At 35.7% G+C, this 26,062-nt stretch overlaps 2 protein-coding genes across 3 annotated transcripts in view; one reads left to right on the plus strand and one right to left on the minus strand.

Annotated features, from left to right (window-relative positions):
- The window catches only part of LOC134799522 (AF4/FMR2 family member lilli), a 287,646-nt gene that overhangs the window by 237,205 nt on the left and 24,379 nt on the right, over positions 1-26,062 (plus strand). The window contains exons 6-10 of one of the 2 annotated variants that reach the window (XM_063771941.1): positions 15,249-15,367; positions 17,921-18,051; positions 18,716-18,760; positions 20,857-20,963; positions 23,074-23,226. In XM_063771941.1, the coding sequence (XP_063628011.1) occupies positions 15,249-15,367; positions 17,921-18,051; positions 18,716-18,760; positions 20,857-20,963; positions 23,074-23,226 (555 nt within the window). The remainder of the gene's footprint in view (positions 1-15,248; positions 15,368-17,920; positions 18,052-18,715; positions 18,761-20,856; positions 20,964-23,073; positions 23,227-26,062) is intronic. The other variant, XM_063771942.1, reaches the window with a different exon arrangement.
- LOC134799545 (CAAX prenyl protease 2) overlaps positions 1-26,062 on the minus strand; it is a 271,391-nt gene that overhangs the window by 164,158 nt on the left and 81,171 nt on the right. The window lies entirely within an intron of this gene.

Genomic DNA, 26,062 nt, shown 5'->3' on the forward strand with positions numbered 1-26,062 from the left:
ATCTCAATAGAACAGTTTTTTAACCAGTAACCTTAAACAGAAACGATATCCTTTTCGTTCCCTGGTGAATGAACGAAACCGGTTTGAAAAATAAAATGGTTTCCGAGCCCTGGGTGTGCGGCGTAAAAAAAGATGGAAATATTGATTCTCCTAATGTTCGTTTATTTCAGACCCCGTCCACTCCCCTCTTACTAAGTAATAATAAAATAATAATAAAGTTGGTCAAGCAAATCTTGTAGAAAAAGGTGTAGCGATAGCGGTACAGCCTGAAATTCGGGAATCAGCTGCAAATGGTGTTAAAGGTACGAAAATCGGCACGATTAATCTTTAGGCCATTTGAATCAATTTGACCAGTAGCACCAAAAAAAGAAAACAAACGGAAAGGAGTTATGACGTCATCTTTTATTTGTATGGAAAAAAACAAATTTGTTCAAAAAGTTGTTCAGAAACCTATCGTGTGTGGTATTAAATGAAAGGGCATTTTGAGCCGGTTCCAAAAATATATCACATTATTATATTTCCGTCACTTGCATTCAATTAAAATTAAAATAATTTTCAAAACATACCAAGTTTGGGCTCCTCCAGATACGAAACCCTTGAATTCGTTTTTGTAAAATATACCTCAAGTAATACCCAATATCCTCATATCTAACCCCAAGAAATTAATTTCGAATATATTTAGTTTTAGTATTTTTATTTTATTTTTTGTTATTACAAATTGTGATGTATCAATCTATCAATGAAACGGCCTCCTAGCCTACCCATACAACCATTTCCAGTCGCCGTTACGACGCGGTGTTGACACATCTTGTGTCGACACCGTCTGTTTCGGTCACAATTCCAGTCGCAGAGTCGTCGCCGTGTCGACACAGTTACCAGAAATGGGGAAGGGTCGACACATGACACAAAGTGACATAAAGTGTGGTCGCCGTGTGCACACATTGTTTCGGGTTTGCGACTACTTTATGCCAAATTCGTTTATTCGTTCATTTTGTTCCTGTCAAATGGAAACTGTCAGATGGAAAAATACTTAAATAAAAATAAGTGACATTAATACGCCATCTCTAAAACGGATTACAAGACGTAATTATATATTGTTTGCATTTATATTACAATATGACTTAAATTATTATGGGGAATTAAACTGCTCGAGTGATTTGATAAACTAAGTGTAATATAATCAACGCGCCACCACATTGTTTTAGTTTAGCCGGAAATGAAATTGTTTACTTCTCAGTGCCTGTGTTCATAACTATTTTATTTGAAGCATTTTTAGTACTTCGATGCGTATACTATACTTAAATAACAGAAATAACGCTTTACATACTACGAAACTTGTTAATTATGATGTATAAATATGGTTTAAGGCTGAGAAATATTGCAGTCACAAAGTAGTTGCAATGTTTCGACTTTGTGTCGACTCTGTGTTGATACATGACACGCGCTGTCAAAAGTAATAACAAAGTTACTGGTATGTTACTGGATTTGCAAAATGGCTCCTTGTGTTGATTTGTTTTCAGATATTCTCAAAGTGTAAAAATGCCGTGGTCAGAGATGGGCATTAATCGATTAACTGTTTATTCGACTAATTAATGGAATAAAAAAAGTTAATTCTCAAATTTTAATCGCGATTAGTTTAGTCGACCTAACATAGATTGAAATTGAATTAATCTGAATATTAATCGAATAAATTATCGATTAAATCTCGATTGAAAGTTGACAGGGGGCCATTTTTGTACGTAAAAATAATAGAAATGTCTTGCATGCAGATGGTAGCAAAACACTTTGTCATAAAAGTCGAGATGGGTGTCGATATATAGGTTTTAGGGGGCGCAGATTTCGAAAATGATAACCATTTTGGATTCCAAGATGGCGGCCATGCACTATGTCATAAAAGTCGTCATGGATGTCGTTTTATAGGTTTTAGGGGGCCCCGATTTAGAAAATGATGACCATTTTGAAATCCAAAATGGCGGCCATGCACTATGTCATAAAAGTCGTCATGGGTGTCGTTTTATAGGTTTTGGGGGGCGCAGATTTAGAAAATGATAACCATTTTGGATTCCAAAATGGCGGCCATGCACTATGCCATAAAAGTCGTCATGGGTGTCGTTTTATATGTTTTAGGGGGCGCAGATTTCGAAAATGATAACCATTTTGGATTCCAAGATGGCGGCCATGCACTATGCCATAAAAGTCGTCATGTATGTCGTTTTATAGGTTTTAGGGGGCCCCGCTTTCGAAAATGATGACCATTTTGGAATCCAAAATGGCGGCCATGCACTATGTCATAAAAGTCGTCATGGGTGTCGTTTTATAGGTTTTGGGGGGGCGCAGATTTCGAAAATGATAACATTTTCAATTTAAAAATGGCGGCAATGCACTATGTCATAAAAGTCGTCATGGATATCGTTTTATAGGTTTTAGGGGGCGCAGATTTCGAAAATGATGACTATTTTGGATTCCAAGATGGCGGCCATGCACTATATCATAAAAGTCGTCATGGATGTCGTTTTATAGGTTTTAGGGGGCGCAGATTTCGAAAATGATGACTATTTTGGATTCCACTTTTATGACAAAATACGTAGCCGCCATCTTGGATTATAAAATGATCATCGTTTTCGAATTCTGCACTCCCTAAAACCTATAAATCGACATCCGTGACGACGCAAGTTATCTGTATTTTCAGATCTAACAAATTGCTACAGAATACAAAGGACAAAAAAGAAGCGAGGAGGTAATGAAACAAGCAAAAATACAGATGATTCCTCGACGCAATTGGGTGATTCTTAAATTGTGTCCAGATTTTTTTTGTCATAAAAGTTTATATTTTTCACATATTACTCTCACAAGTTCCGTGACATTTCGACCTTGTAATTTTTTAAGTAAATGTTTTTGTTTATCTATGAGGATCTCACTAGAATAGTATAATCAAGGTATGTTTATATTTGATGAATGAAATAGTAACGCAAAAAAAATATATATTTGTGTCTTATATTCCTGCCGAAGACTTTTATTTTACCTTTTCCTTCTACACAAGTTTGGGCAAGTAATAAGAATTTAGGGCTCTCAATTTTATTTTGACTTCTACAACAGTAAAGCTACGAGGCCATGTTTGGTATCGTTTTCGTATAAATTCGCAGTACCAAATTTAGTTAAGGTATCACATTGACACCATTCCGAAGTAAAAACATATAAACTTATTAAAATACTTTCTTTTAAACTCCTCTTCACGCTTAAACTGCTGAACAGTTTTAATTTAAATTTGGTACACATATATTTTGAGTCCCGAGACAGGATATAATAAGTTATCTCAAAAATCATCCTTTAAAGGTGTGAAATGAGGTGTAGGGGGGGAATTCAGAATTGACTTCTTGAAGTTAATACTGTTTAAGTTTAGGTTTGAAGTCATGTTTTTTCATCATTTTTAACTAAATCAAAGATGTAGACCATCCCAAATTTCATATAAATCGGTTCAGCGGTTATTGATTTCCCGTACAAATTTCCACGCCACTTTTCACACCTTCAAAAGATGATTTTGGTTATAAGATCTATCCTATGTCCTGTTCCGGGACGCAAACTATTTCTATACCAAATTTCAACGAAATCGGTTCAGCGGTTAAGCGTCAAGAAGAGTTTCAAAAAAACCGGCCAAGTGCGAGTCGGACTCGCGTATTAAGGGTTCCGTACATTAAGTCCGACTCGCGCTTGACTGCACATTTCTAATAGGTTTTCCTGTCATCTATAGGTAAAGAACTATTTTGTGTATTCAGACGGACATACATACAGACGCACGAGTGATCCTATAAGGGTTCCGTTTTTTCCTTTTGAGGTACGGAACCCTAAAAAGATTTATTTTTATTTTGTGGAATGGTGTCAATGTGATATCTTAAATGGATTCAGCACCCCAGATTTATACGAAAACGATACCAAACACGGCCTAGCACCTTCACTGATATAGATATATCAAGATAAAATTGAGAGCCCTAAATAAACTTTCAAGAGCGGATATCTCAAAAACTATTCAACATATCGAAAAAATTGACGAATAAACTTGTAACAAATTAAATTAACTTTCATTTTGTATAAGTGGCCATGTCGCTGAGATGCATAGTTTCCGAGATATAATCGAAAAACGGGAAAATGGGACCTTCAAAGCCCCCTCTCTCCCCCCCGCTCAAGGGCTACGGCCGGGGACTTTTGATATGTTCACCTCCTAACTTGTCAAACCGAGTTACGGAGTCAAAAATTGTGTTCCGAGCATTTCCCTCTACAACTTTTGGAGCATTCGTTGCCTGACCTAAGTAGCTTATTGAATTTCTTTAAAAACTTTTCTGTAAAAGGTTGACGGGTGTTGGGTGTTTATATGGTTTCGGTCGATTATTATCATTTGCATTGCCCATGATGACTTACTAGAATTACGAGCACACGAGACACTAATAGTAGTTTGACAAACCTTGGTTTTCAAGAGGTATTTTATATTGACATTTGCTGTCACAAATTTGCTGTCAGATTTAGTCGCAAACCGCACGCAAAGTGCACACAAATGTGTCGACACCTTGTTACGGAAAAGTGTAGACACGGCGACGACACTTTGTTTCGAAACAATTCTAGACACATTGTGTGGACTCTGTTACGACACATCTGACATTTAGTTACCACTTTGTGATTCTGCGACTGGAATGGTTATATGGGTAGTCGATAGTGACCTATGAAGCAGGAGGTCCCAGATTCGAATCCTGGTAAGGGCATCTATTTGTGTGTTCATCATCATCATCACACATATAAATGCCCTTACCAGGACTTGTATATATGTGTATATGGGAATTTATATGTGTATATTTGAACACACAAATAAATGCCCTTACCAGGATTCGAACCTGGGACCTCTTGCTTCATAGGCAGGGTCACTATCGACTAGGCTAGGAGGCCGTTTCATTGATAGATTGATATAGTTGAATTATCGAGAAGATGGAATTGCATTTGTAGTGGTTGTATGCTGATAGTACAAGAAAATAGAAAATTCAAATATAGAATGCCTGTAAACAAACAATACTACTACATATGCAATTCCACGCTCTCGATGATTTAACTATACATCACAATTTGTAATAATAAAAAATAAAATAAAAATACTAAAACTAAATATTTTCGAAATTAATTTCTTGGGGTTAGATATGAGGATATTGGGTACTACTTGAGGTATATTTTACAAAAAATAATTCAACGGTTTCGTATCTGGAGGAGCCCAAACTTGGTATGTTTTGAAAATTATTTTAATTTTAATTGAATGCAAGTGACGAAAATATAATAATGTGATAAATTTTTAGAACCGGCTCAAAATGCCCTTTCATTTAATACCACACACGATAGGTTTCTGAACAAAAATTTGTTTTTTTCCACACAAAAAAAAGATGACGTCATAACTCCTTTCCGTTTGTTTTCTTTTTTTAGTGCTACGGGTCAAATTGATTCAAATGGCCTAAAGATTAATCGTGCCGATTTTCATACCTTTAACACCATTTGCAGCTGATTTTGGTCAACCGCTAGTACTAGCGCGAAATTCAAATTTTCTATGGAACGATCACCCGTAGGCGGAAACGCCTACTTTATTTTTAAATTTGCCACCTTTTGCTACTGACAAGATTTGCTTGACCATCTGTATATTATTCATTATGTTTATATCGATTTTACCGATATTGGGTTTTATGGTGTCCCATCACTAATATTGGTACGGTGATACCAGAGTAATAAATTAAAAGTGCCTATTTATGGAAAGTGACAGCCGTAAATACCTTAAATTAATAAAATATTTGACATGTTAAATAAAATTATATAGCTGGGCAAGCAAATCTTGTCAGTAAAAAAGACGCGAAATACAAATTTTCTATGGGACGATATCCCTTCCCGCCTTCATTTTTCAAATTTGCGGCCTTTTTCTACTGACAAGATCTCCTTGACCGGCTATATGTAGAAACTAAAGGAAAAATTAATTTTCAAAAAATAGTCTATCGGTAATTTTACGTTATTTAGGGGTTTTGCACAAATCACGCGAGATGTTTTCGACTACTTTTTGATCCCCCGTCCCCCTTTTCTTTATTCTTATAGATCTATTTATTTGATTACATAGATTAGGTTGATATGAAACTAATGTGTTATATAAAAATAATGTGTTACATAAATTATATAATAAAAAGCAACGCAAATAGGGCGTATTACTGCAATGTTCTGCCGCCAGAGTGTAGCACTAAGCTAGCTAGTAAATTTTCTCTTTTCTCTTTATCGCTCAAATATGCAATAGTGATAGAGAGGTTAGATAACGAAATTTAAATTTTCTTGTTCCGCGGCGGACCCTCAGATTGTGATGGATTGTGGTAGTCGCGCCCCCTACGCAGAGTTTCGCATAATATTCCCTATTAGAAATTCTACTCGTACCTAATTAATATTCAGAAGGTCTTCTTTAGAATTACCCTAAATTAGATCTAATACCATATCACTGGTATCACTTTCAGATTGACAATGTTTTGTAGTTATTTGCAAAGTTAATGCACTATTTGATAATATTTAGATGTAGTAGTACTTACATATGATAAGAAACGTGTTCTTTTTGTAGACTAGACGTTTCCGATCTCATTGTGCACGAGGAAACGCTGCAATTCGGCTAGACTGACGTTTGCTGAATGGCGTATGACGTGTGGCAACTAGTTTTATATAACCTCCTTGACCGGCTGCCGCGGACTTTTTCAGAGGGGAACGCCTGTTAATGGCGGCTCCATAGATATTTACTCCGAGTTTTAACCTATAGATTCACTGAAAATAAATCAAATTTTAAAGTTACTGCTTTTATAACTACTGCTGAACTTACTCCAAAGATTAGGTAAAATATTGTCTCAACCTAAGTATCTAATTTCAAACGAACACTTAGTTTTAAGCAATAATGTGGCTGTGTTTGCGTCGGTTGTACGTAATGACGAACACAGGCTGAGGTAATTAATTTGGAAACTGAATTGACTGCTAGACCTAGGCCTGCTATACACAAATTATATTATTCTAAGTAAGTAATTAAAGCTACTTGATACGATAAAGTACCCATATTCCGGTTACACTTCACACGGGTGTAAATATATTATATGTCATACCTGACAAGCTGAAAGATCGATCATAAGTAAGTATTTATACTATTTATACTTCAACATTTAATACAACATTATGCAAACATATACCTAAGGTAGGTAAGCGTCAAGTAACATTTATTATGATCTTGTCACCTTAATACGAAAGTGGAGGACCCGAGCGACATCCCTTTTCCTACAAACGTAGTCCTCATTTTGGCACAAATAACAATTTGTATACTAACCGGGGATATGCCCATACGTTTGATTTTTTTCGAATTTGTTAGAAATCTGTTTTTCGCTCCTAATTTATACAATACTCCAAAAATCTAAAAAAAATATTGGTTGGGTAATGGTTAATATACCTACACCAAATTATGTAAAAATATTTTCCATAATGTCAATATCCAGAGAGGAAAATGGGGACTACGTTTGTATGGAGAAGCGGCCGTCTCCTTTCCTCTTAAAGGACCAAGTAAACATTTGGCAGTTTAAAATTAGGTAAATGAGTCGAATTTGCAGCTTTGATGCTACAAACAGTTGTTTTTCTACCTAATGTACATGTGACCAGCATAAAACGAGTAATTTTCGCCATTAAATCCGTGTATACCTGGTTTTGCCCGAAATGAAACAGATAATTAAATGGCAGCGTCAAACACATGTAAATGATGGCATAGTCCGCTCTCGATGTTTATTGTACTCTACGTCCATCCAGGGAAATAAATTATATTGTATGAGATTCGGCTAATTTATTTTACATTGATAGACGAAACCACAATCCCGAAATATGTTTGTAAAGGTTCACCCACCGAACGACCCCGAGCTTTTAATGTAATTTAGTAATTATACACATTAGTTAGCCGTAAGTACCTGGCCCCACTTCAAAACCTAGTTAAGTAATTATTTTAGCTATTGTTTAAAGAATATTGTGGTGAGCAGATATATTGTTTTCTGTTGTTCAGAAGAAACAGCTCAACAAAGGAACACGATTTTTAATGGAATTCATTAAAGACAGAAAGAAAGAGTTTTTTTTCTTCTTCAACAAAAGCATCATAAATAAGTTGAAAGTAGGGTTAATAAATGCAATTAGGAAACTTGTTTCAGCTTTTAAATAGTTTCTGGCTTCTCTACGCTGCCGGAAATTAGCAGTGTTAAAAAGTAAGTGAAGTTCTTGCTTCTACTTACCTACATCTGCTCTACGCCATTAAAATACCTAATATATAGCTATTTAAAGTACCTAGGGGGCTATTCATAAATTACGTCATTTCAAATTAGGGCGGGGGGGGGTCTGGACATCGGATGACGGTAGCATGAAATAGGAAGAAATGGGGTCATTTGAAGCATGATTTTTGGATGATTATAGGGGGGGGGGTCAAAAATCGTCAAAAATCGATGACGTAATTTATGGACAGCCCCTAGGTATAAACATATCATATCATCGGAAAAGATTAAGAACTAACCAAAATGTTGATTAAATAAAATAAATAGTCACATTTCAGAAGTTTTGTTAGATCTATAAACGAGCAACATTAAAAAATTCACACTGTAATCAACTGAAAAGATTTAGTCGCTTAAATTCATACATTTGGTGCGTAGCAAAACTTCGAACGGTAGCTAATTACTGATTGTACCAATTACACTGTCCAATTTAAATAAAGGATCGATATTTACTAATGCTCGTCTATTTTATGATACACAGCTGTCTGTTTCGGCATGGTAGGTATATGTATAAAAAAATGAGTCGTTGAAAATTGGATGCGTGCACAATTCTCAAGCGCGGGGCTTAGCTTCCGATCATCCTTGAGGCACTCGAACCTCTCTTTCGTTTCAAGCGAAGCTTAAAATATTGCCCTTTTGTTGGAAGCAAATGTGTTCTATAAACAAAATATAACGTCTATATAAATATGTATTCACAAGCTCTTTCTTCAGTGACACGTTTGCCTGAGCCAGACATTTTTAACATATTTACTTAATGTCACATTTAACCCAGAAAGTCAATGAGCGTAAACGAAATATGTTTACTCGTCAAACGCATATAATTGCAGAACGCTATGAGTGATGCCACTCAACCCAATTTCTGCGTGCATTCCAGATGTAGGTCACGGCCTAAGAATTCAGGTCGCGGATACTAAACTTATGAAAATGTGCACGAAAACCTGACGCACAAAAAGCTTGTCTCTCTCCCTTTGTTCAACTAAGTTTAGAGTAAGCACTTAAGCATTCTTAAGCCCAGTGTCCTTGCCATTTTGTTAAAACGTTTGATTATGACGTGCCATGAGTAGAGTACATTAAACACATGGGTTTGTTTACATAATATAATCATAGATTCAATTGAAACTGTTTGGCAATAATACATTATAAGATAAAAGTAAATACGTATTTTACTAGTACTATAATGTAGTAATAAATAAAACGGAATTGACCTGTGTTTAGAAATCACATTTATCAAAAATATAATCACCTTAAAATGGTCAATAAACATAAAAAAGTTACATGAAAAACTACTTTATAAATCGTAACAAGGAATTTGCCATAAGATTGATGTCCAAATCCGCCGATACTCTCGAAACCCATCGTTCTAAGTTTATTCGCCATAAAACCATGCCTCACCGTAAATATTGATCCGCCCGAGAGATAACTCAAGGGTTCCTCGGGAGAAAACCCCGAGATATCTTTATAGGTATGTCACTTACTTTGGATTGATACTGAAAGACCAACAGTTTACTAGACAGGCGCGAGGCGAGTAAACTAGTAATTTCCAGTTTTATAACACCATGTGTTTTATAACACCATTATGTTTTCATATTGGTCATTATAGTTATTTTTCGAATGAGCTTATAATAGGAGGCCAAATCGAACGTACATTTTGATATTTAAATTATATTATTGAGTGCGTTAGTACTTGTTCGTACATGTTAGGGTAACATTCCATTTTTGACCGCAGCTGCACTACTAGTACGAACGCGTCGGTGTTATTGTCAATTTCCATAGTAAAATGAATGGTAGTGCTGCTGTCGTTGGAAATGGACTGTCACCTTAAGCGTGAGCGAGATGCAGGGGTGAATGATAACAATTAATAACATCATTTATGTGGATATTCTAATGTATGTTCTAATTGGCCTCTAGGTTTGTCAATAATTGACGGGTTAAAACAATTGAAATGAAAATAAATAATATTATTTTCATACTTATTAACACAATGAGAATATTGATTTTGATAAATAATTACCTAGTAAACCTTTTTATATAAACTTATCGACTTCATTCTGTCAGCGATCGTATCGTGACGCACAGGCCAATTCGAGTTTTAGTTAATACATCTGTTTCCAATATGATACTGTAGGGCTAATATGGCCGGCTCTTTATCGTTTGTCGCCATGCCTGTCACTTTTAGTGCGAAAGTGACGCATGGCATGACAAGTGATAAAAATGCGACCATGATACCGCTGCTGATCTATCATTGTCAAAAGTGACGTTTTTGATTGAAGAAATGTCACTTTTGAGTCTGACAGATCAGTATCATATTGGAAACAGAACTAATAACTAAAACTCGAATTGGCCTGGATACCTACAGTGTCAGGCCAACCTTAACAATTTGGTCCTAACTAGTTAGGTCGTGCGGTATATATAGTACCTACTACTACTCATATACTACGCATATTTATACTAGGTACTACTCATATAGAACATACTACTAGAACTGACTTAAGTAGGAGGTAGGGGTTCCTTGGAAAAAAACACTAATGATGCCTAATAAGCGCAAGAAATCTGCACAAACATCAAGTAAAAGATAGCAATAGGTTTATTTATCAATCTTTTGAAAATATACAATTCAAAAATCTTACAATCTACTTACAAGTAAAAGTAACCTAACTTAAACTAATATTTATTCATAATCGTTAATATTATTTGACTTAAAAATAACTTTGAACTTATAATTACCAATTTACACGTTCCCCCGTCGTCTTTAACAATTGTCTGAGAAATAGAACCGTTTGCAATTTTTAAGAACACTCTGAACATTTAAAATTAGCATATCTTTTCATGATGTTTCAGCGACGCCGTCTCAACCGTCTCTATGACGGAAAGCTAATTAAATTTTGTTTCATAGATGTACTCGTATATCTAGGTAGATAACAGTTTTACTAGCAAGTTGTTCGTCTTCGCTCTTTGCTAAAATTTCTCTAGTTCAGTCCTTGTCTTCTTGCATGACTAATTTAATTCAGTTAGACTCGGTGTTCTACCTGCAATATACAGTTTACTACTCTCTTGTCAAAGGAAAAGGTTAAACGGGAAACATCTGAAGCAGAGTTGTACTTTTATTAGTGATCTTAACGAAATGGAATATTTAATAAAACATATACACTTTAAAAAAGCAATACACCTATCTTATAGTAAGTATAGCTACATTGTACTTTCGTTCCATATTTAAATGGAAGACCAAAATTTGTGCAAAAGAAATACCCGACAAAGGACACGTTAGCGAAAAACTCTTGGGTCCCTAGTAAAATATTCAAATGTAGCGAATAATAACATTGCGCAGATAATGGTGTCGCGTCGGCCCGGGTCAGAGTGCGCGCATACTTGGCGTCCAACTGTTTCCATCAACTATTTTCGTACTTTACATATTTTTACTTACTGTATACTGTACATTCCAAAAAACATTTACACTTTATTAACTAAGATTCTGGATGGTGTAACTGAAGCTGAGTAATTCAAAGGGCCTACAAAAACCAAAATGGTAGTTTTTACTCTACTACGTGTCATAAAAATGTTGCTACGAGCTACGGCGTAGCTCAAGTAGCGCTGCTGATTACTGCACAAACTTTAGGGCCATGTCGAACGTTCACTGACATCAAACCAATATTATAATGATATTGGAATCATGTCAGTTATCAGTCATTTGCGCGTTCATTTCACTCAGGCTAGTTTTTATTTGCTTTTTTTTTTACTGATATGATTTCATTACCATTTTTTCGGTTTAATGTCAGTGCCCGTTCGAATGAGCCAGTTGAAATAATTCATATTTTCGTAGCGCTACGCTCGTAGCCGGTACTAGCGTATTCCGTTTTGTAGAGGAAAGTGACTTCGAACAGAAAACCCGTCGCCGGGAATATAAATATTTAGGGTAGGGTCGGGTGTTCATCAGTTAGCCACTAGTACACAAATAGCCAAGCGAATATCTGGCGAACGCGACGTTGCCGCTTGGTGCAACCAAGGGTATTAGATGTCTAAGCACTTGCCTGGCCTGCTCCCCACTTAACAGCTCGCTCGCTCCATCTACGGACGAGTGAGGCAAGAATTTCAATATTTCGTAAAAACTTTTTGGGAAATAAAGGTAAGAATTTTTTCTCTTCATGCCTTTTTGTTAAGTTATAGAAGAGTCTTAATATTTTAACTGCTTAGATGTGTTCTTCAAGTCTCTTTTGACGTAGGTATTATGTATCTTAAACTGATAGTTTAAAAGTCAGATGAACAGACCCGAGTCGGGAGGGGGGTGTCGATCATTTAACCAAAATCTGACGTCGGACATTTAGCCATGGCTAGTCATATTAAAACGTAATATAAATGTTATTTTTGATAAAAATAAGCTGCAATCATAGCAAAACTTATACATATAAATATGGAAACTAGTTAGAACAAATAAACAAATGTTACTACCATGATAATTACATAGTAATTCGACTTATCATATGTTAGAAACTTGGAATTTTTACAGTTAATCACCATGTTACAAAATATTGATTTTTGAGAATAATATATGAGTAAAAATATTTTCTTTAATATTTTTGGTATTATATATCTTTGTAATTAATAAGAATTGCGTTCTTAAATTTGTGAGGCTTATTATTTTTAAATAATTAAAAACATTAAAATGAGTGATTAAATGTGTACAACTTGGTTAATTCTAGAACACCCCCCTGGTTAATACTGTCCTATAGGGTGGACACTGTTAGCCAAATTCAATTTTTTTCTAAAAGCACAAAAACATCAAACCTATAAGGAAAATTAAAATTTCTTGAATGCCAATTTGTAGCCAATTAAATAGGCTATCGATAAATGCTCGCAATAATTTATTTGAATTGAAAATTTGCGAGATATGGCCGCTCGAAAAAAGGGTGGTTAACTGATGAACAACTCACCCTACCTAAACGAAAGACACCGATTCGAATTCGGCTTCCGCCACTGTTTTGCTCTTTTTATATAGTTTTTTTTTTGTCATATTTCATTTATTTAATAAGTTAGTGAAATTTTAAAAATGTATTTTGGAACATTTGGACAGGGACGGAGGTGGGAATGGGAATACATAAGTAGATACGTATATATGATATGGAAGATAGTGTTCTTATGTAGTTTATAGTGAATTTATTGTCAATGTTTTCATTTGATAAGTAATATTAATAATATAATTAAATCATCATTTTCCCTCGTATACCTTCTGGAGTGTTATTTTGATCTCCTTTGTTTGATGCATAAGGCTTTAATTAAAGTCAGCGATGTATTCCCTGGGCTGGGTTGTAATTAAATCAACTATCATCTGATCATGCCATGCTCGTAATCAACTAATTACAGGGCGACACGTGTCCGCGAATATTTGTGACAATAATAGATATTATGCCAGTATAATATGCCAGGATGCCTGAACAAATCGTCTAATTGCATTCATTCCAACGTCAAATATAATTGATTTAAAGTATATAAGTAACGTTAAATGAAATCATATTGTTGTAAATTAATTGTCTACTTCTTATTAGCCTAGTAAATATTTTATACCTAGTCTAACTTGAAAAAACTCACTCAAGAAGTCTACACACAAGTCTTCTTTTTAAATGGAATATGAATGAAATAGAATAAGTTTTTGAGTGTTAAATAATGAACGAATTTTTTTTTTAGGGGTCAATTGGCCCATAGATAAATACCTTAAAACATATACATATTATTATAAAATGGATTTAGATTTAGATTTATTTATTTCATAATATGAAATTACAATATAAATTATTTTCCACTAATCTATAATATATCTTAAAACTAAAAACACACAAAATTTGGCAATCCCTAACTAAAAACTTAGTCTTCTTTTTAACCTACTGATTTTTAAAGTGACTTTAACCTACAAAACAAAAGAAGAAGGTGAAACAGTGATGAAATTGTTGACAAAGACACCCAATAACTATAAAATAGAATGGCCCAGACTGTACGTACATATAAGTTTCACTGTATTATGTATATGAGGGTAGGGCATTAAACAATGGGCCGGTCCCACCATCGATAAGTACGCCCTAGAGAGGCCCCGAGGTCCGAAATAAAAATAGGATTAGGAGACGAAAAGGCCCTCTAATTAGATGAGAAACAAACATGGGATTAGGGTCAACAACGAGCTCTGCGCACTCATTGTTGTAACGATATTATGAGTTTAGTATATTTGCATCTATTTTTAGGCTAGCGGTGGTTGCTTATCTTTATAGTGTGGGTATCGGCACCCGAGATGAGGTCACATTATGACATAATATTGTGTAAATTCTGTGGAATTTTGAAATTACTTTTTCGTACAGTTAAATCACATTTACTCATTCACACACACTCCCGCCAACACCTATAAGTAATAGTTCCTTCTCTTCGTTTTTAGTGTGAAAATATATTATACTATAATTTATATGGTCTGTGCCTATACGGTGTCCCACTGCTGGGCAAAGGCCTCCCTCTCGATTTTGAGCAATCTCCGGCCAGTCGTTAAGTATGCGTCCAGGTCATCCCGCCATCTCCGTCTGGGCCTACCAAATCCTCGCCCGTCTTGCGGCACCCATACCGTGGTTATTTTGGCCCACCTCTGTGGGTGCATGAGTCTGAAAATATTTAAATAAAAATACATTTAGCACACCCATTTCAATTGTCAGACAATGTGAACTTTGTGATTACCGATGCAATGAGAAATAAATAATGAGATCTCATAAACTTCACCATGACGAGGTTCTAGGAAATCTAGGTCAAACATGCCACATAAGTTGATCAGTGATCACCCCTTATTAAAAAATAAATAAATGATTTGATTGATTGATTGATTACCCCTTATTAGTACTCTCATCAAAACACAATATATTTAGGCTTCAATTTATATCTGTGTCAAATTTGCAGGTATGCAACAAGATATTCGGTAACGCATCGGCGCTCGCCAAGCACAAACTGACGCACAGCGACGAGCGCAAGTATGTGTGCATCACTTGCGCAAAGGCCTTCAAGCGGCAGGACCATCTGTGAGTATCCTCCCTTATTCCATCTCGTTATCCTCATCTTTCTAATACTTCCCTTTTTTCTCTTACTTCTTCTGTGTATCTTTCTCGTTCTCTCTATAATTATGGCTAAAAGAACAGTTGTTTATTTTCTACATATTATATATTTTTATGATGATCCCAAGATGCATCTGAATCTATAAATACTAACCCCCATATTCATAAACGCGCTACAAGCCTCAATTAGCTAATAATAGTTGTTCTTTATCTGTCATTATGACTCATGTAGGTAGTCATGTATTTGTAAGAAAACATAATTTAACTAAATCAGCCCCGTGAAGTTTTATGAATAGGTAAGGGGGTAAGTATATTAGGTACACTGACATTTACTTAGGTGATATTTATAGTCAGTTACAATTCTACCGGAAACTGCCTGAAAACCACAAACAAAGAGGGGTTCTAGGAGTTCCACCAACGAAATTATAACACGGTGGCGAGAAATCTTGTTCCTACATACTAAGTAACTAAGTTAAGTGCACCAACACAATAATTCACCATATTTTCTTGGTGTTGAAGCACAACAACGAAACACAGAAGCGATTTACTGATTGATTTTCACGATTTTTACACGTTATTATTTACCCAAACAGGACTTAATAGCGTATAAGACTTAATACGTGGTAAGCGTATAAGGCCCGTTTGCAATACAAATTAACTGTTTTAAAAATAAAAACACCATTAGCATCTCCAGCAGACAGGTACAAAATCAATCTCATAACTGTCGTCGGAATATATAAGTAAAAAGAAATTACATGTCATCATTTACTTATTATTCGTCATAGACCAGCCCTATAATTAGACATGATAACATTGATAACTATATAAAAGAAACGAATTAGTCGATTCGGCTCACGGTTCTCATAATAATACTTCTATCACGAAGCTACCAAGTTCCCCTAAAAGTGTCGACGACAAACTTCCATAACATTGTGTTTGCCCCAAACATCTTAAAGCAACTAGGTCGGGAGCACATTATGTCAATAACACGCATGGCAGAGGTGCCCATTAATATTCATGCGCGACGCTCGGGCGATTAAGTAGCCCTGTGCTCAGTAGATGTGTAGCATAATCAGTATCGTGATTTCGTATAAGCAAGCAGCGTAACTGAATAAGCATGTCAGAAGCACAAACCGTATTATAACGTATCGTAAGTACTGTTACATTTTCATGGTATACCTAACACACACCTAAGTTGAAGGTGTGTACTATCCGTATATACTGTACGTCAGACAACGTACTGTACCTATAATACAATCCAAGCATATACGGCAGCGGTCGGCAACCAGCGGCCTGCGGGCCGCATGCGGCCCGCCAACCTCTCGCTTGCGGCCCGCGAGCCTCCCTGGCTATTTTGTATGTAATACTGACGAACGACAATGTCTGCTAAAGTCACAAATATTACCAAAGTGCGGCCCGCGTCATCTTCGTTAACTACTATGTGGCCCTTGGCTGCTAAAAGGTTGCCGACCGCTGATCTACGGTAATCGGTCCCTATCTACTACTAACATCCTAAAGTGATGACATTCGACCAAGTCCATCGGTACTGTAGCTAAGTAGATTAGGAAATGTATTCCTTTTACATAGATTGCCCTCGGATGGTATAAAACCGTCTCAATCCAAATCGAAACCAACGTCAACTCTAACTTGTAGTTGAAGATAATAGGATGTATATTACCTCTTACCAATAATCATCAAGTATATTAATCCCCAATGCACATTGCTCTTGTGCATCAAATTTACTTTGCACTTTTCTCATCCATATAATATACCTTGACTTGTTTTCTTGTTATATCATTATAATTCAAACTCTTTGAACGAGATTAACTTTATTACCAGGATAGTAAGTTATATTTCATATCAATCAATTATTGTAATGTGAATAAAACTCGTATCCGACGCTAATAAATTGGCAAACCGATAGTTAGGAGTTTTCTATATTTTCCCTTGAGAAATCCTCAAAGAACTTTATTTAAAGTTTCGACACAGCTTTCATGACTTTTTTGTTTGCCGAGAACTCAATAAAACAAATGCGCTTTGCGTCTTTGCCCAAATATACTTTATAAAAACTTTTGCAAAAGATTTTACCGGTGTTTCACGTGTATTTTGTAATCGGATTTATACCCTCGGCTCGTGCCCACGACACGACAATGACATGGGTCTATTTTAAATGTTTGTGTAGGTATTACAAAACGATGGAATCGAATATAGTTTCCTTATATATCTGCCTTACATCGATACTCGTTTATAAATAAAACCTCCAAGCGAATAGCGCGTGTAAGTTACATGGATATGAAACAAACAGGATATGAAAGAAACGTCTACCAAAAAATAAACGTTCATTTCGGAATACATGGAGATATATACATGGTTAACTTTACTGTGTAATACTTATTCGAATATCCGGCTATACCTATTTATCAACAGTGTAGTTATGACTCATATGTATTAATCTTATCACATGCACTTAGGTATATGTACCTATTCATATTTTATTGTGTTTTCTAACGTTTGTTTCAGTAACGGGCACATGCTAACACACCGTAACAAGAAGCCGTACGAATGCAAAGCGGACGGGTGCGGCAAATCGTACTGCGATGCGAGATCCCTGCGCCGGCACACGGAGAACCACCACCAACCGTCAGGCTCAAGTACGATCTTTACTGAGAAACTAATTAATTTAATTAACTTTTTAATCTGCCCCGTTAAGATTGATTTTCATCGCTATATATATAAATGTTAAGGTTACGATATAAATTTAGATGGGGTTTTAAAAACTACATACACTAGCCGCCGGCCCAGAGTTAGTCCACGTAGAAGTTGTTAAAAACTTTGAACCCAATTACTTATGAATGAAAAAAAAAAACTTTTTATTGGTGCTCTACAACATTCGAAGAATATATGAAACGGACCTGCCTGTAGTTGTTTTAAGAAGTTGTGGTAAATAGGGTCATTGCGCGTCTAGTCCAATAGGCTGCCCTAATATTTTATATACCTACCTACCAAAATTAAATTATGAAAGTATGTTATTTATATAGTTTTTACTATAAATAGAAATACGACTTTAATACTATTTTGTTAAAGAAACATGAGATTTATTTTTAATTTCAAAATTAAAATATGTAGTAGTTAATATACTTAAGGTTAATATTAGCTGACCGTAAATAATATATCCGGCTTTTTTATAAAAAAAAAATTGCATAGGAAGTGATTTTTTTATTACGAACGACTGCATAACTATTAAATTTATGAAAACAACTAGTATGCGAGAATTATATTTACTTTATACTATTAATATCAATTGCTTTTTGACAGAAACCTTATCATCCAGTGAATCATCACAATCAGTAGTAAAAAATCGTAAGTACCTACTAACTACTTTTTGAATAAACATTACCACATAAATAGATTACATGAGTTTTTTTATTGTTTATTTATTTAATAGAAGTTTGAGAAAGGGTTGTCACTGAGATCCCAAATGTAACTAACAGAATGTAATTTATATTGAGTAGCATTTATGATTTATTAATAACTCCCAAACTGCGTAAAACTTGTACTATGAGCACTAGGCGACAATATATGTATATACATATTTATGTCAATATTAAGTAGATTATCATACTTATAAAGATAATGCATTTTTAAATACAAAGAAAACATTGACAACTCAGAAACGTATATTGGTGCTTGTCTGCTTGTACTATGTATCTCCTTACCGGACTCAGAACCTAGTATTAGGACTCCCTACCAACAGCTTCGTACTCACTACTACACTCGTAATATATGGAATTTCGAACCTCCGACTAATAACTATAGTGCTAGCGGTTGACCAAAATCAGCTGCAAATGGTGTTAGAGGTATGAAAATCGGCACGATTATTCTTTAGGCCATTTGAATCAATTTGACCCGTAGCACCAAAAAAAAAACAAACGGAAAGGAGTTATGACGTCATCTTTTTTTTGTATGGAAAAAGAAAACAAATTGTTCAGAAACCTATCGTGTGTAGTATTAAATGAAAGGGCATTTTGAGCTGGTTCTAAAAATATATCACATTATTATATTTCCGTCACTTGCATTCAATTAAAATAAAAATAATTTTCAAAACATACCAAGTTTGGGCTCCTCCAGATACGAAACCGTTGAATTATGTTTTGTAAAATATACCTCAAGTAATACCCAATATCCTCATATCTAACCCCAAGAAATTAATTTCGAAAATATTTAGTTGTATTATTATTTTCTAATTTTTTATTATTACAAATTGTGATCTATCAATCTATCAATGAAACGGCCTCCTAGCCTAGTCGATAGTGACCCTGCCTATGAAGCAGGAGGTCCCAGGTTCGAATCCTGGTAAGGGCATTTATTTGTGTGTTCATCATCATCATCACACAAATAAATGCCCATATACACATATATACAAGCTCTGGTAAGGACAAAAAGATGACGTCATAACTCCTTTCCGTTTGTTTTTTTTTTGGTGCTACGGGTCAAGTTGATTCAAATGGCCTAAAGATTAATCGTGCCGATTTTCATACCTTTAACACCATTTGCAGCTGATTCCCGAATTTCACGGTGTACCGCTATTACTACTAATAACTCGGATATTCATGATCATCCACCAACCATAATTCGTAGCATATCGTAAGGTTAAGGTCAGATTGGGCGCATGATTGTACAAGATTAATCTTTGGAAGGCATACGTGTATTAATGCATAGATGTTGTGTGCACAAGGCGCCAAGCAATCAAGGTGCAATCTCCCGGTGCGACTAACTGGAGGTTGTATAATCTACGCAAGCCTGATGATGTGTGAATGTCTACATAGTATATTCTGTGCTGAACTGGGATAACATGATTGCGTTGAAGTACAATTCCTTACATTTCGCTTGCGTTGACTGACATTTTATACAAATGAAAATTTAAAATATTTAGGAGAAGTAAATAGCCCAGAAACAAAAGCAAAGTGTTGTTTCCAGAGAGCCTACCCGCTATCGCGAACATAAACAATCGAAATTAAGTTATCTGCTTCCACGAGCGATAGGCTCTTGTATACAGGGCGATTTAGGAGAAGGCGCAAAGTTGAAAAAAGTTTTAATTTATCTACGACATGCATACTTGAGATATCTTCGTCTCTGCTTTATCTTATGACAAGTGTCAAATTAAAATGTCATCAGTTTGGTTAGGTACTTTTGAAAAAGCGTAAAGTAAGTTAAAGTGACAATTTACCTTTTTTCTTAATCAAAGTGGTGTCATAACAGGTAAAGGTGTTTTAATATATGATAAAGAGTCGCGGTAGGGGCTCAGTCTATGTAAGGGATTGTGTGTTCTAAAACACTGTACTAATAATGGAAAAGAAAGTTATTTTTATGGATTATATCGTTACACATCTCTAATTTGACTATATTTACTAAATATGTTTCGTACTTTCTTTGTTAAGACTGAAAATTGGTTGCAGGTTCGAACAACACTGTCGCAAGCGCACCGAGCGCCGAGCGCGAGCCCGCCTCCCAGCGGCTGGCGTCGCCGGCGTCACCACCCAGAAACTACCCGCCGCACTCGGATGTAAGTTACCTGACAGATTTTCCATAGCTTGATGTAGAGTGTGCCAATACGGTTAAAAAAATGGCAATATTTTACGGCAATAAATCACTCTTGTCTTCGCTCTAAATGGATTTATAAATATTGAAGCATAATTAATTATTTACTCCAGCCGTTGGTTGATTCATTATTTCTTAAGAGTTTTTTTGTACTTAAAAACTACACTAATTTTGCCACATTGATACAAAGATGACGATTCAGTATGCTCGTAGATATAAATTATGTAAATTAAGCGAAACTCACACTTACTGGAGACTTAAGCACCAAGATTAAAACTAAATTACGATTTAAGTGCCTAAGTTTCGTACGTGAATTGTGTCGCTAAGCTAATCTCTAGCGCAGTATGAAACCATGCATCTGCTGCACCTTTTTAAAACGTGAACGTCCGAGAACGTAAGTAGATTACTGCTGGCACACTTCCAGGGGTGATGTGTAAAAACTCTGCCACCCTTATTAATTAACCAATTACCCCAAATCCGCGCCGTGTGCTCTTTTCATTTTACGAGGACGTTTTGCCAGGAAAGGTACATCCAATGAGTGGATTTAAAATACTCATATCACCCTTCGCCGAGCTCAAATAAAGACAAGATTTTCACAAAGACCATTTCGGCTCAAAGTCGAGGGCTTAATCTAAATAAAAGCGAGAAACTTGTTCTTCAATAAGACTTAAAACAATATTTTTTGTTTAGTTAAGTAATGCAACAAAATGCTTGTGTTATAACTACAATATTTCGGTACTGTTGCAAATGCCATTATCACGGATACCATATTAGCTCTTAATCGTAAAAATACTTATATGAAATACACTAGGTACTGATTTATAAATGAGATAATTTTTATTTGTGAGTGTATTTCTCAGTCAAAATGGTTGAAGATAAGTAAATTAATTAAATTAAGCATTCAGATAGTTTAAATAATCTCTAATACGAGTAAGATAAAGGAAACTTTGAGTGAACTAAAGGAATTATTTTTAAGGAGACCTTTATTATTTACCAATGTATGAGTAAACAGACTATGGCATTTATATAATGGTGCTACCACACTGCAGTTATATCACGTATAACATCGTGTGACAGGGACAACGTGTCAGTGTTATATTGTGTTGTCCCTGTCCCACGATATGTTATTATGATATGACGGTACATAACTGCACCATAATCTTACACAAGCTCCATCCATAATAATAATTATTACTTATAGACGAGCCAAATTCGAAAAGGTACTTTTAGAGTCCTTTGTAAATTTATTTTAAGCAAAGCATTTTTAATTTTCAGAGTTTTAATAATCCGCGACTTTGTTTAGGAAAATTAATTAGAACAATCCAACCCGGATGGATAAGATATTTTCATGTTTGGTTAGGTTCACGTTTAAAATTAAATGGTTATGGTGCCATTAAAAACGTTAAAAATTATACCATGTCAGTAGTCCATTGTCAATTTAGGACAACATAAATTGCCGCACAGTTGGCATTAACGTGTACTCGTTGAACGTGGGTGCTATTCACCCTTTAAATTAGATAACTTGTGGCAACGCACACATTTATACCTATTATAGATTCATCATGGACACTCGAAGTGAACTTTTAATGACCTTAATTAAGTAGGTACATGTCTATTTCAGCACACATTACAAACGAAAGTGACATTGGAAAACTCATCCAATTGTTTACCGTATTTTGGCATACTAAATTTTAAGTTTGAATAGATTTTCCAATTTAACTGACGGTTGTTATGCGTGTTTCGACGTGTTTTTAACATATCTTATGTTCGCCGCTGGTGTCGCTAACTTGAAGTATAGCGGTATTTACCTATGTTAGTAAAGTTGTGTAAAATCTAAGAGAAATTCGTGATTACAATTTCATAGATAATGTACATCTCTATACGACTCCGTACATTATGCGGTCACTCTGACCCTGACTGATTGTCGAAAGTTGACTTTTGACAATTCAGTTACCACAAAATGTATAGCGTCTTCCAGCGCCATCTTCTACGGCTGTCAAACACACATCTCATACACCAATGAGTCTTTGATGTCAGTTAAAGACATAACTATCATAGACCGCTTTTGTTCACAGTCAAGCAACTCGGGGTCCGAGAAGTCGACGAGCAGTCGGAGCGTCAGCCGCGGCGGCAGCGACAGTAGTCCGCCGGGCACGCCGCCCGCACCGCCAACGCCACCCTCTCGGACCAAGCTGACCAAGCCTCCGACCAAACCTAAGACAACTACCGTAAGTTTATCTGTAGGAGACTCATCACATCTCATTAAAATTTAAATTTCATAACTGGCTAATCGTTGTCTTAAAGAAAACTTCTAAGAAACAAGTCTGTGTTTTCTTAAAAAGAACGATGCCGATTTTCCTAGTGGGAATACTCACATGGAGCTCAAAGTCAGCGGGGTGCAATTCCCGTAGTTTAAACCCTCATATTAATTAGTATTGTAAGCAATTACTGCACATCTTAATGTTAACGTAGCCTTAAGCTGCCAACACTATGAATGCTCAATGTTCATACAATACGTGCATGTAACAACCAACGGATTTCAACAAGTTTATAGCCTACGGTAATCACTTTCCAACAGGTCATGCGCGCGTTTGCCGTCATCTTGACGTAAATTAATTAATATACGAACTTTAAAAATGGCAACCGAACTTGCAACCGGCCGGTAAGTCCGACTCTATTTTATACAGGTATTCTGTTGGTACTTACTAGTACGTAAAATTTTTGAACTATCAGGTCGGCTTATTGCAATAGCATATAGAATTACAAAAGCAAACCCCAACGAACGGTTTTTCATGGGTAACACAACACTCGCTTTGTTCTGCCGAAACATGGAGGGGTTGCATTCAAACCCGCAGTAACAGACGCAGTGTAACGAGGAGGGTTTGATTACTATCGATCATATTTTAGAGCTTTGCTTTTGAACTAACAATTTGCAGCTTCCAAATTCATTTATTTATTTATGGACTTGTTTTTACGAATAGTTACGTACCTATCGCAATCGCAGTTTGATCTGCGACAGTGCTGTGGGTGCTGCGGAACACGTTTAGTTTTCGAAGTCCTCGGCGAACTGTTTCACTTATATTATTATAACTATTGTTTAATACAATTCAAACAACCTGAAGAAAAATCGCTTGATCGATTTTCGGTAAAATGAAGACATTATAGGTAGTAGAACTAATCTTACAACCAAACAATTCTCTGTAACATTTTCCCTTAATAAAAAGCCGAAATGAATGTAGGTCAACTTTTGTGATATTCGAATAACGGAAGAGGAAGTTCTTGGCAAAATTAGTGGCTTGCCCTGCAGCGTTACTCATTATTTTATGTTTACAGAGGATTCTGACCTTATTATTTTTCTTAAGAATTATGACTGCCGCAACTAAATCTTGTTTTCCCAACTCCCAATAAAGAGGCTATCAATTATTTTGTACCTAATTTGTGTAAGTGATACTGATATGCCATGTTTTAATCGTAACAAACCCCAGGTTCTCTATATTATCCTACTTTTATGCAATGTGCCCATGAATTAAAATAGTGCCATTTGGTAAAATATCTGAATACAAATTATTCACTATAGGTGGATTCTACTCTGAACTGAACTACCCAAAGGTGCTAACAAACCAACTACGTAACATGCAGTTGTGTCACAAGTCGTGTCATAGGGCATCTCGTTCGCACTTACTGGTGGTATTCTTAAACGAGATGCTTTATCACCGCACCGCCGCCGCTTATCGCAGTGCATTTTGAACGCGCCATCGTAGGTATATCGTATCATATCAATATCAAGAATTAGGGTAACATTCCATTTCTGACCGCAGCTGCACTACTAGTACGAACGCGTCGGTGTTATTGTCAATTTCCATAGTAAAATGAATGGTAGTGCTGCTGTCGTTGGAAATGGACTGTCACCTTTAAATAGATGTTAAAAGAACATCGCTTCTAGAAACATTAGGGCATGCTAAAATATGACTAAAATTTTACTTCACTACATCGACTTGACATCTAAATTTTACTGATGGGCTAACGTTATGCATACTTAAAAAAAGTAAAGAAGCAGATAAGAGTTTGTAACCTGCGCTCTGTGATTGAGTTAACAAACGTAGCTTGGCTACGTCAGTTGAAACGTAGCGGCTGTGTAAACTCCTACACCCGCAGCACCGTAGCGGCTGCCTACAAGTTGACTTGACGAAACTCGCGTTTTAGCTACGCAACCGTTGTTACGCCAACGCAGCACTTGGAGCCCGATTCGGATTTTGAAATAGACATCTATTAGATATCTTTTAGACATCACCAAGATACGATAACGATATGTTTAAGATCTAACCTGTCAAATTTGACATTTGCGCGATTCTGGAGATAATCTTGAACGATTTCCACAGGATATGACTTAGAGATCCAATTCACATCTAATAGATATCTTACTCTATCTAACGTAAAAGTGACATTCTGCCGTATTCGAACTTCAAGATATTCACAAGAGACGACACGTACTAGATCCATTCTAGATACGTTATAGTTAAGATATCAACTAGTTCTCTTTTGCAGCGCAATTCGGGCAACCAATGTCACTTTTACGTTAGATAGAGTTAGATATATATTAGATGTGAATTGGATCTCTAAGTCATATCCTGTGGAAATCGTTCAATGGTATCTCCAGAATCGCGCAAATGTCAAATTTGACAGGTTAGATCTTAAACATATCGTTATCGTATCTTGGTGATGTCTAAAAGATATCAAATAGATGTCTATTTCAAAATCCGAATCGGGCCCATTGGTTGCCCGAATTGCGCTGCAAAAGAGAACTAGTTGATATCTAAACTATAACGTATCTAGAATGGATCAGTACGTGTCGTCTCTTGTGAATATCTTGAAGTTCGAATACGGCAGTTGGTCAGATGTTTCTTTAATCGCTATCGCTATTTGAAATATCATTGACATACTTTAAGCTTTGTTATAAGTTATAACATGGTGTGCTTCAATTTTTTTTTTAATTCCTTCATTCAATAGGTTCAGATTGAACCCTTATCTAAATAACATTCGTCGTCCAACTACTCATTCATTATA

This window comes from Cydia splendana, chromosome 18 (assembly GCF_910591565.1).
Source record: "Cydia splendana chromosome 18, ilCydSple1.2, whole genome shotgun sequence".
Lineage (NCBI taxonomy): Eukaryota > Metazoa > Arthropoda > Insecta > Lepidoptera > Tortricidae > Cydia > Cydia splendana.